Source organism: Sarcophilus harrisii, chromosome 4 (assembly GCF_902635505.1).
Source record: "Sarcophilus harrisii chromosome 4, mSarHar1.11, whole genome shotgun sequence".
In the NCBI taxonomy this organism is placed as follows: Eukaryota; Metazoa; Chordata; class Mammalia; order Dasyuromorphia; family Dasyuridae; genus Sarcophilus; species Sarcophilus harrisii.
This window is the reverse complement of record NC_045429.1, coordinates 21,555,822-21,568,567: the sequence shown is the minus strand read 5'-3', so window position 1 is coordinate 21,568,567 and position 12,746 is coordinate 21,555,822. Positions and strand designations below refer to the sequence as shown.

At 43.7% G+C, this 12,746-nt stretch overlaps 1 protein-coding gene and 1 long non-coding RNA gene across 2 annotated transcripts in view; one reads left to right on the top strand and one right to left on the bottom strand.

Annotated features, from left to right (window-relative positions):
• Positions 1 to 5,199, bottom strand: part of USP24 (ubiquitin specific peptidase 24) — a 154,683-nt gene extending 149,484 nt beyond the window's left edge. Inside the window, 2 exon segments of the mRNA XM_031969046.1 lie at positions 4,788 to 4,986; positions 4,988 to 5,199. Coding sequence (XP_031824906.1) covers positions 4,788 to 4,986; positions 4,988 to 5,160 — 372 coding nt within the window. The 5' untranslated portion in view covers positions 5,161 to 5,199.
• A 263-nt stretch (positions 5,200 to 5,462) lies between these two features.
• Positions 5,463 to 9,220, top strand: LOC116423746. The gene is made up of 2 exons (XR_004234267.1): positions 5,463 to 5,858; positions 8,905 to 9,220. It is a non-coding gene; the product is annotated as an uncharacterized LOC116423746 (long non-coding RNA).
• The last annotated feature ends 3,526 nt before the right edge of the window (positions 9,221 to 12,746 follow it).

Genomic DNA, 12,746 nt, shown 5'->3' with positions numbered 1-12,746 from the left:
TCACACACAGAGAGCAATGGAGAAAGTAAGCTGCCCAATGTAACAAATAAAGAACCTTGAAAAAGAAATGGAAGAATGACATCAAGGGTAAAGAGTGTTTGCCTGGCATTCTAGATATAACAAGCTTGCAAAGGCTCATTGAGTTGAGACAAGATCTTCACTGGAAAGCACAGATCAGAGAAATCATAGCTATGACAACCTAGGACACAGAATTGTGACTGCCAAATTGTATGCAGCTGGCCTCAATAAAGTGAAGAATAATTTTCAGATAGTTGTTTAAAATAAAGTCTCAAATCAAACCAGACCGACTTACTCAATCAGCTAATTAATTGGCTGCTTGGAGAAACGAGAGAAGCATTTTGTGGTAAGGACACTGAGGGAATAAGAAGCTATCAGAAGCCTGAGGTCTTAGAGAGTAAGAAGAGGATCTCCTCATGACCTGCAATGTCTTCACTGCTGATGCTCTCCCTCATACTCTCACATATGCTCCAAAACCCCTCTTTCTGGGCTCTTTTTCATGTGCTATGTTCCTCGAAAGGCTCAGAACTGCCTTTCTATTTGCTTGAATTTGTAGCAGTTCCTGACACATAAAGCACTAACTGTACTTGACTTAACTTTCCCTCTTTAGTCCTCAATCTTCTTAACTATAAAATGAAGTTGGATTTGATCATTCTCAAGATCCCTTTGCACTCTCTCTCCCCCAAAAATTATATTAATTCTGCTTCTACGTAATCACTCTTTACTTAGGGTTCACATTTGGAAGTGTACAGTATAAGTGGTTTTAAATAAAATACTGTGCATTTGTCAAGTCTATCCTAAGCACAGTAAGAACACTGAAGCTAGAGTCTGAATCATCTGAGTTCAAATCTAACCTCAGATCCTTAGGTAAGTCACAATCTATCTGCCTCAGTTTCCTCATCTGTAAAATGAGGAAAATAAAAGCACCTACCTCCCAGGGTTATTGTGAAGATCAGAGAACATCACTTAAAAAGTGCTTAGTCTAGTGCCTGGCACTATGGTAGGAACTATCTAAATGCTTGTTCCTTCCCTTCCTTCCAGTCATTTTGGCTATGTCCCTAACCTCTTTTTCATATGGGAGTCCCTCAGAAAGTGGTAGCAGGTGGGTAGGCATCCCATCTTAGCAAAGAGCATTAGATTTGGCATCAGAAGAACTAAGATCAACTCTTAGCTCTATTCCCTACTACCAGCAATGGCTGTGGGTCTGTCTCTAGGCCTGTTTCCTCACCTGTAAAACGGGACAATAAACTACCTCTGTCACAGGAGTGTGGTGAGAAGGGTGTCATAAATGTGACTTGCTAATCGTGACTATATATACAATCCCCTTGAAGTGTACATCTCTAGCATCCAGCCCCTCTCTCCTGGAACTATTTTAACTCTAGGAGCTCAGCACCTTACACCGGAACTGGCCTGACCTGCCTCCATTTTCACACTGCACAGCCTGTAAGATGACCTTCCTAAGACCTAGAGGTCACTATTACTTCCCAGAGATTCACCTGGACTTAGCCTCAGGCCAGCAACTGAACTGAATGTCAGGCTCTCTGGTTCCTCAGATTCTAGCTCCTACTCCCAGGGAAGAACTGCGACTGTCCTAGCCCAGCCCTTTTTCTCTACCCACAGGGAGGCAAATACCAACACCTTAACACTCAGCTTCCCCAAGTTTCAAGTCCAAACTCATCAGCCTGGCATTCAAGGCTGTACATGTATGTGCGCGTGCGCATTCTCTCTCTCTCTCTCTCTCTCTCTCAGAGCAACAGGCTCAAGTTCATCACAGAAAACTGTAACTGAGTTTTTAAAATTGAAGAAAAATGAACCTGTATTAAAGCCTTGCTTGTATGTCCCACCACAGACTGAGAAGGCATTGGAATCTTAAACATATCAATGAAGAAACATCAATGTAATAATTACAAATACACAGAAAAGAGAAGCAGAAAATTCAACATGGAATACAAACAAGGAAGAATAGGCTTGTTTATTATTGTGGCAAATTAAATATACAACTTTTAAAAAACAACCAAACTATGAATGCAAATTAGCAGATTCACATATAGTCTTCTTTTTCTGTTTTCTGATACTGAAATGTACATTCTGTTGAGGTTTATGTCCATAATTAAAAAGAAAAAAAAAAAAAAAAGAACAAAATTAAAGAACAAAACACCACCAAATTACCAGTGGAGGTGAAGCACATTAAAGGCTTCAGAAGGATGACCCTGGGGACAAGCTCTCAAACTGCCCTTCTAAGCAACTGATGTAAGCATCATGTCAGGCATCAGGGAGTGAATTTTTTTTAACCACAGCAACCAATTAAACCATGAAAAGCCTGCAGTCTATGGTTAGAAGAACACCTACACAATGAAAAAATCAGCGATCCTTGAGGTACTGAAACGCTGGGAGTTAAAGGATGTGGAAAAAGGAAAGGTGGTCCTGTGGCAAAAGAATTTCTCATTTTAGCATATTTATTGGAGCTCCATGAGCACATTCCTAAGGAAAAAAAAAAACCACCTGGTTTTGAAATTTCAATTCTGAAGAAATCAGAGAAGAGAATAATTACTATTCAGGTTGACGACTGTTTCAGTTGTTAAAGGTATAGTGGAAACGTAAAAATCCCCAAATTAAAAACCTCAACAATCTGACTGCATAGGCATTAATCTATGTAATTAATTTCTTATGCTTGTCAAAGAGTTGTTATACTAAAGTAAAAATGTACAACAGGGCAATATGTTGGAAGGGGAAGAAAATAAACAATTATTAAGTGCCAGGCACTGTGCTAAGTGCTTTATGAATATTACAATCTTTTAAAGTGAATACTATCATGAACCACACTATTGCTGAAGAAACTGAGGGAGAAAGAGATTAAGTGATTTGTCCAGGGTCATACTTCTAAGAAGAATCCAAAACTAGTTTTGAATTCAGGCCTTCCTGACTCCAGGCCCAGCGCTCTCTACCTATGGTGTCACAAAATCTGGAATTAAGAAAATTTTTTGCCAAAGATAATGAACAGTTAATTGAACTGCCACAACCCTTCTAGATTCTCTCTCCAAAAAACAACTATGACAGCATTAACTGTCTAACAACGAATCCTTTAAGGTGAGCTCCGTTTTTTACAGACCCCAATCCTTCAAAATGAGCATCATTACAAATTAAACTTCTCACTACCTCTCTCTGCTCCATGTCAAAAAAAAAAGTCCAGAGCTTAGCCTGGAAGTCAGGGCTATCCTAACAAGCTTGTCTGGAGAGAGTTTGAAGCATTCATTGATAAGAACCAAACTTTCTCTTCAGATTACCCATCTCTCCTCTGTGATGAAGCAAAGTCCCAACTTATTGTCCTACTACCCAGACAGTCTGGTCCGACTTGCCCAGAACCCCAATTTTGCCCACAGTAGCAGAGACCTCTTACCCCTGAATCAGAAGGTGCTGGGTATGATACGTGATCTCCCCCCTTTCTTGACTGAACTCAAAGTCAGACTCTGTCTCTTCTATGGCTTTTTGGTTGTCAGGCATCCCTTTCCCCACCTGTAGTCCTATAGGTCTTGAGTCCTATAACTGGACTCAAACTCTCCATCAATCTCTAACTATTGACCAGTCCAGTCCCAGTCTTACTCCCAGACCCCTGGGCCTTGGTGATTCTCAGACCTTTCTTAAGCAGACCCCAATCCTTGGGAGCAGAGAAGATCATGGTATGTAAAGCTAGAAGAGACCCTCAGAGAAGCACCCCAGGGAGTGGGGGGCCTGGAGTCTGGAAGGCTTCAGTCCAGACCCTCCTAGCTGGGTAAGCCACAAGACTTGTGCCTCCAGACCCTCCCTGTAAAATGAGGGTCATGGTAAGGCCATGTCCCAAGCAGCTTGTCTCCCATGTCCAACATCAGTCAGTGGGGCATCAGTGGGGTGTCAGGTCCCCCCAACATTCCCCAAAGTGATTCCTCCAAGGTCAGGAGAGGCAATGAAAGTAAGGGGGACCCTGAACTAAGACTTTTCTGACCTGATCCAGTGCTCTTTACCCGAGTCAGATTCAGCTGCCCGGACTGGACAGAACCGACAGCGGCTCCAACAGGTTCCAGCTGCCCAACCTCAGGGAGGCCTAGGAGGCTGTCTCAGAGCTGACCCAGGGCCCCTGACTGACCTCTGACTCTGACACTGACGCTGGCCTGCAAAGCGGCCCTCTGAGACCCAACGGGCCTCCAGGCCCGATCTGTTGGCCTGGCAGCCCCGAGCTGGGCTGCGCCCAGGGGAACCCGGAGAGGAGCAGTCCGGTCCAGAAGTTTGGGTGTCCTGCCCAAGGTCACCAACATAGCAGAAAGAAAGGGGGCACTAAAGGTCTTCCGATTCCCGCCGCGATCACGGCCAGGCTGACCCCCTCTGCAGGACAGAGCCAGGCCCCTGCTCCCTCCATCACTCGGGAAAAGTGACCAAGCACAGGCCAGGGGTTTTTGCTCCCGCCGGCGGGCCGGCCGCCTCCATCTTTTCTCTAGGTTCATGCCACAAACCTTGACCACCCAAACTCCGCATCCCGAGCCCACCCGTCTTGGACCCTCCCTCCTGAGGGTGCCCGGGGGCCGGGGCCAGGACTCAGTCCCCTCGCTGCCCCTCCCCCACTCCGGAGGTGACCAGAGTCCTTGACCAGCCCCAGGCCTGTCCCCTCGGCGGCCCCAGGCGCCCCTCCCCTCCGCTCCCCTCCGGGTCTCCCGGACCAGAGTCCTCGATCACGCCCGGAGCTCGCGCCCCCTGCGGCCCCCGCCCCTTCCCCACGTGCCCGGTCCTGGCGGCCTCACCTCCGTCTCCACGACCTCGTGGTAAGCGGGCGGAGGGTCGAAGCCGCCGCCGCCGCCGCCGCCGCCGCCGCCGCCCGCGGGCCCGCTGCGGGCCGGGTCGTGGCCGTCGCCGCCGCCATCCCCTCGCGGGCCGCCGCCGGCCGGGCCCGAGCCCTCCAGGGCCGCCCCGCCGGGACCCCCGGCCGGGGCCCCAGGCCCCGCTGTCCATGGACTCGTAGGAGCCGTAGTCGAGGCCCGGGCGCTCGTGGGTGAGCAGCGCCACGGCCTCGTTAATGTCGTTCTTGGCCAGGTGCAGGGCCCGGCGGATGGCGCTGGGCTCCAGAAGCTCCATGCACAGCAGCGTCGTCATGTGCTGTTCCTCCTCCGTCTCCATGGCCGGGCCGGGCCGGGGCCGCCTTCCGGCCCCCGCCGCCGCCGCCGGCTCCAGCCGCCGCCGCCTGCTCCCGGGGCCGCGCGCCCCCGCGCCCGAGCGCGCCCGACCGACGCTCCCGCCGCCGCCGCGGGCCAACGAGGCTGACGGTCGGGCCGGCGCGGCGGGCTCCGGGGCTGGGGCTCGGGGCGGCGGGCGGCTTCCCTCGCCCGGCCGCTCCCGGAAGGGCCCTTGGGGAGGGCGGGGAGGAGACGTGGGAGCCGCCGCAGAGCGCTTCCACGGACCCGGGAGGCGGGCCTGGCGGCGAAGGGGGCCTCGCGGGTCGGCTGCGATTCTCGGCATCTCCGCGGCCTCGGCGGGGCTCTCCGGAGACCCGGGGAGCTTCCGATGGCCTGTCCCTGCTCAAATGGAAAAGCTCCAGCCTGGACGGACTCCCCCCACGCCGCCTAAACTTTGCTCAAAGCGAAGGAAGCCCTCCACTCCGGGAAGCCCCCCCCGGGGGCGGAGTCGGCCCCGAGGTTCCTCCCCCGGCCGGTCCTCCCTAAAAATCGGCCCGCAGTTACGGCGCGCCTCTGGCGCCCCCGGCGTCGCGCCGGTCCGGGAAGCTCAGTTCGCGGAGACGACGGGGGTTCGGGGTCGGGGCGCTCCCGGGGGGAGGGTGCAAAGACATGCTGCGTGAGAGAGAGAAAATATGGTAAAAGGTAAATAACTGCGTACGTAGGTGAGAGAAAGAGAAATGTAATGCAGGGAAATAAATATATACGTGGGTGACAGAGAGTGGGACAGAGAGAATCAAATATATGCGTGGGTCATAGATACAGAGAAAAATGTAGAAATAAACATGTGCACAAGTGAGAGAGAAAGAAAATATGATGGAGAAATAAATGTATACATCGGTGATACAATGATAGAGACAAAGTGTGATAGAAAAATATATACATAAGTGATACAATTTATTTTTAGGAAAATATAAGAAATAAACATACATGTGATAGATACATTGACAGAAAAAATGATAGAAATAAATTTCATCGGTGATATAATGATAGAGACAAAAAAAGTGGAAAATATATACATAAGGAAATTTATTCTGTAGAGCCAAAATAAAGAAAATAAAATACATGGGGTAGATACATTGACAGAAAAATATAGAAATAAAAATACATCGGGTATATAATGATAGAGACAAATGTGATAGAAAAAATATAATAATATACAATTTAGATCTGTAGAGACCAAATATAAAGAGAAATAAACATACATTGATAGATACATTGACAGAAAAATGTAGAAATAAATGTATACATCGGTGATATAATGATAGAGACAAAACGTGCTAGAAAAATATATACATAAGTGATACAATTTAGATCTGTAGAGACCAAATATAAAGAGAAATAAACATACATGGGTGATAGATACATTGACAGAAAAAAATGATAGAAATAAATGTATACATCGGTGATATAATGATAGAGACAAAATGTGATAGAAAAATATATACATAAGTGATACAATTTAGCTCTGTAGAGACCAAATATAAAGAGAAATAAACATACATGGGTGATAGATACATTGACAGAAAAAATGATAGAAATAAATATATACATCGGTGATAGATACATAGAAAAAATAATAGAGAAATATACACATAAAAGAATGATAGAAAAATATGATAAATATATACAAAGGTTACAGAATGATAGATGCATAGAGACAAAAATATAAAGAGAGAAGTGAATATGTACATAGGTGATAGAAACAGAAAAATATGATAAAGAGAAATAAATATGTACATAGATGATAGAATGAGAGAGAGAAATACAATAGCCAGAGAGTGCAACAGCATTTGCTGAGAAAGAAGGCAGTCTGGACTGCACCCCTGTCTCTAAAGTGAGTTCCTAAATAGTTTAACAGGAATCTCACTTCTAGACAAATAAGACCAGTAACTTCAAGGATTGTCAGTCACAGATAAATCCGACCCAATTTGCTTAAAATCCTCCAGTTCTGACTATTCTCCAAACAGTATCTGAAATCCTTTCCTTCCCTCCAACCAGTCCTGATTGAATCTGGCTCTAAAAAAGCCAGATCCCCCTTTTTGCTCATCTCAATTATTTTTTACTAGTTTAAGGACAAACTTTTAAAGAACTTTCTTTTTCTACTTTTTTTTTTTTTTGGCTAGTTATAGATTCCTGCAGAATGAATTAATTAATTCCTGCTTTTGATATAGTCAGTTTTCCCTTCTTTTTTTTTTATCTTACACACAAACTTAGTCCTAGTCTTCCATCAGCTTCCTATTGCTACCATTCTAAAACTCTCTTCATTCTTTTAAGAGGTTAATGGTGTCCATTTGCACTTTCCCCAGTGCAAATCTTAACTCATCCTCAGCTCATTAAATTATTGTCCACTCATGTCATCTCCTAAACCTATTTATTTGAACTCTATTTATACCTACTGTGTGTCTTTCTGTTGCCCCTATTTTGATCAATCTCTAAGAAGTCTTTGCTTCCATCAGCAATTTTTTTTTCTACTTCTGACAGGCCCAAGGATCCTAGTGTCCCTTTAGAAATCCAACTTGTTATTGATTATTGTCATCATTATAGCTAGCATTTATATAGCATCTTCACATTCTCATTTGATCCTCATAATAACCCTGTTTTACCCAAGAGGAAAATGAGAGTGAGGGACATTAAGTGATAGTCCAAAGTCATCCAGCTGCCCAGCTGAGGTAGCATTTGAATTCAATTCCTTCCAGACTCTAAGTCCAGGGCTGCCTATCTGCCCCAAGTAATGTACTACTTTCATTTGCAAGTCACTGCTATCTAATATTATCAATGTCTATTTTCTAATTTACCAACTGGGCTATAAAACTCTACAAGGCTGCCCTACATAGGCAAATGAAGGTGATTGTCATCTGTGAAGTAAGTACAGGTAAAGGAGCTAGAATGGTATCAGGCCAAAAACTCTGGACTAAAAGTAATACTATGACTTAGTTATGGGAAAGCAAACACCCAAATCACTCATCTATTTTCAGATATTCTTCAGCAAGGGGTGACAAAAAGATTTGTCTGAGCTCTATCTGAATTAATGACATGGGGTTATGTAACACTTTTTACATTGCTATATAAAGCATCCAACTTTCTGGGTTCTCAATGAAAAGGTGCTTAACTGAATATACATCATTGTAAGCTCTGAGAACAAAGGAGCAAGTGTTTTTCTAAATCGAAATGGAAGCTGTATAATTTGAGGACACTCCATATCTATCAACCATTGGGTCACAGATTTAGGGCTAGAAAGGATCTTAGAGGTCATCTCTAATCCAATCCTGCCATTATATTATGAGGAAAATGAGAGGCGAGGACCTAAGCAGAATGGAGCAAGGACCTGAGGACCTGAACAGCAAGAAATCTGAATTTCAGATCTAAGCTCTGCTACTCTGTACCCTGTTGACAACATGGCTGTGGCCAAGTAACTCAGCCTCTGTGAGTTTCAACTTCCTCATTTTACCTCTGTGTTCCAGGAATTTTCTACTACACAACCCCTCCCAGAAGAAAGTTATAACAAAGATAATTGTATTCAGTATTATGCTACACTGTATTTTTCATAGAAATTACCTCAAGCATTATGTGATATTAACAAACTGTTTGTTAATTAAGAAATTAATGACGGAAATAAGTTAACAAAAAAAGGAGTACTAATGTGTTTTCAACCAACTTTTGAAATGAGTTGGGATGGTTGTTGTTGCAGAGGTACAGCAGATCAATTCAGAAAACCCAGAAGACTCAACAGTTGTGAATTTGTAAGATTGGAGAGGAAGCTATGCCCAGCTGAGAAGAGGAAGCAAAAGAAAGGAGCAGAGAAAAGTAGTCTGTGAGAGAGCTTGGAGTAAAGCCAGGAGGGACTGCAAAAACACAAGGAAGGCCATTTTTGAACCGGACGCTCAAGTGACTAAAGAGTCAGAAGCACTTGTTTGAGGATGCAAGGGGTGGGAGTAGGTTTTTGTGCTTGTTTGAGAAAGCAGAGAAACATTTCAGAGCCTAATAAATTGGGATCTAGGTGAAAACACTGGAGTTTGGGGAGTATCAATACTCCTAATTTCTATTTCTATTTTAAAATTCTAGTGAACTCTACAGAAAATTATGAAAATTGAAGAAATTATAGGTAATTGACATCTCTCTTATTCTAGATACTAAGAAAAATCACATTCTTTCACAGAACCATAGAATCTTAAAGTCAGAAAGGAATCTGGTCATCTGGTCATCTAGTCTAATCTACATGCAGAGCCACAACCAAGGACAACATCTGGGACTTGGCTTCAGGAGCTGACGCATAGATTATGATCTAGACCCCAACTGTGCTCTGAGATTCCATGTGGGCTCTTATAACTGAATGTGGGGGGTTTGGAATCGTGATGTTTTATCAGCAAATGTTTGATTTGTATACCTACATATACAGCATCACATAAAATTTTTTTCTAAGGGAAAGGGGTCAAGAATGGGAAAAGTTTAAGGAGCCCTAATCTAGAAAGACCACCCTCCCCACACTTGATGTTTGGCAGCCTCCTGCTAGACCCTCCACCCCACCATTGCTCATTCTCTCCCCCCCACCCCCCTGCTAAGGTTGGAAGATACCAGGGAGAAAAGGGTAGTTCCAGGGAAAAGTAAGCAAAGTTAAAGCCAGAAAGGGAGGCGATAAGCTGTCCTATCCTCCTTCCCAGATTGCCAAAGTTGTCTTTTCCAAGGACCAACATCCGCCTTCTTATCTTTGCAGACCCTATCTCCCATTATCTTTCCTCAGTTTCTTATCTTTATCCAGCTGAGCCCTAGCTTTCTTCAGGACCTTCACCCTCTGGATTTCTCTTCTACTATTAACAAACTCCCCTTCATCTTAGATCTCTTCCTCTGACTTTCTATCTTTTGGTGTTAATTGAAGTCAATTTTTCTCCTACAGACATTATCTCTCTTGGCATCCTTCCCAAGGCTTGATGCCTTACCCTTGTCCCTTAGGATCTAGTTTCAGGAGGAACCATCTGCTCCCCACTGTTCCCTTTGGAGTCATTCATCCAGCATCTTTTCCCTTCCATTTTATCTAGTTCAAATCCTTGTTATGACCCTACAGATCACTCTCCTACCTTCCTAATACATACTTGATTTACAGTATCTGTAACTGTGTACCCAACACCTGCCCCATTTTAAAAACCTTTGTCTGCCAGCTCTTTGAGGTCTGCATATATAACAGCCTTTTATTAACAGCATCTAGCTTCTCTTTAAATATTTCCAGGGACAGGAAACTTGTTGCCTCATAAAGTGGGCACCTACTCCACTTTGGGCTAATTTTAATTTTAAGGATGTTTTCCCTTGTACTGGACAGAAACGTGCCTTTATTTTACCCTATGGTCCTACGTCTGTCTTTTTGGTATTTGTTATATTTTTGAAAAGTCCGATAGCTTCATATTCTCTTCTCTAAGATGAGTAGCCCTTCTGGTACTTTCAAAGCAATTCATCTTTCCCCCTACTGGAATGCATCATATAGAAATAATACCGGACCCTGGAGCTTAAAGGGTCTTTGAGATGATTTTACAACAAAGGAACCTGGTAGCTCTTAATAGACCTAAATGTTCCATAGTTTGTCCTTTGGGAATTCTGTGTATAGGAGTCACCTTTATCTCCAGTGGCAAATCTCTACCGCCAAGTATCTTTCAAAATATCTCTGAAGTATGTGGCTGCTGACCCACCCCCCAAAACACAAGTTATCTTGGGGAGATGGGGGGCAGGGAGGAACAAGAGAAAAGCTTGAGTTCACACTCCTAATGAAGTTTCATTTTAGAATTTTTTTTCATTTTTTTAAGAAAAGAAAAAGAAACTGGGGCCTAGAGAGAAGCGGCAGCTATCTTTTGTAGCTGATTGCAGAGTCAGCTACCACTGTGCATTTAGGAGGGCAGATAGGTTGGCAGGGAGCAGTGCTAAGAGTATGTTGATCCATCAGGTAGCATGATAGTAGCAGGAGTTAGAGGGAAAGTTGAGCTGCTGTCAGAGAATATAGACAATAGTAGAATCACAAAATATTCTAAGTGGAAGGGACCTGGAAGGCCATAGAGTCTTCCATGGCCTTTCTCCTGTCAGTCCCTTCTTCCAATATCCTAGTTCAGGATCTTATCACCTCATGGCAGCAGTATGTAATGCCCTCCTAACTCAGGGGACAGAGTTCAGGGGTTACTAGAAAGCAAAATTTGTGCATGTTCCAGAAGTGAAAAAAAAGTACCCTAAGGGAAAAAAGCAGGGGAGAGATACGTTGGGAGTCCTAATGATAATAAGAATAAGCATTTTTGTAGTGCTTACTCTATGTCAGGCACTATGCTTAGTGTTTTACAAACATGATTTTGTTTGATTTATGTTATGTAGAATTTCATGGAAAACCAACTCAGTAGATTATCACTTTAGTGAGACATACATTATGATCATTTAGGGATATACACATTATTCAGATTTTCAATGTCTCTTTCATTTTTCATTTTCAATGTCATACAATGTGGTTATGTCAATGAAGGGTAAAGGGTAAAGGTAGGGTACTAATATTTATCATTTATCATTCAAATGGCAACTATCCAGGGACGTTGCTGTATTTATGCACATGGATTCAGAGTTAGTCCTTTACACAATCCATGATATTCTCTGAATGTATCCAAAGGCAGCAAAGGTAACTGAGTTAATGAAATTATAATAGTAAATGATTAAACACTGTGGTCAAGCTCAGAGTGAACAGTTTTCATAGTATTCCAAGGTTTGGGTTCTGATGGCTGGATCTAGAAAAGGTCAGACTCCCTCCTCCTTCCCCTTCTCCCCCTAGCACACCTCCCCTATAGCCTGTCCTTTTATCACTTCTTTTCACCTTCAAGACTGCTCCTGGGTTTTACTTGAATCGCGTGTCACCTACACAAAGATGTTCCACCTCACATTTGGATACCACTTATTTATTTGTGTGACCGTGGGGCAAACTCACAGTGAGATTTGTTCCTGGTTCAACAACCTGAGTAATAACATGCTTTTCTTAGATGGAACCTGGGGCTAGGAATTTGGAGAGTGACTGTAGAAGGAGGTTGTTAGCTGTAAAAAACTGATTAATCATAATAATATCTTGAATCTATTTAACATAACAAAACCACAGAGTCTAGTGGGAAATGTTGGAACTGGCTAATAATACAGACGGCTCAGGGATGCTCTGAGGATCAAATGAGATCATGCATATAAAACACTTAGTAACCCTTAAAGGCTCTATAAATGAGAACCATCAATGTTGTTATTATTAATACCTTAAGATTGACAAAGTACTTTCTTCATAACTGTGAATTTGTGCAAATATGAACTCTTCTTTGCTGATAAAGTAAAGCTCAAAGAAATTGGATCAATATTTGTAAATGCTTCCCACAAAGTCTCTCTGATCCTAGATTTAGAGCTGGAAAGGACCTTGGAGACTATCTAGTCCAACCTCTTCTACTTTTTATAGATGGGGAAACTGAGGTGCAGAGATGTTACTGTCACCCCACTAGTGTCTGAGACAGAATCTGAACCCAATTCTTCCTGATTTCAAGC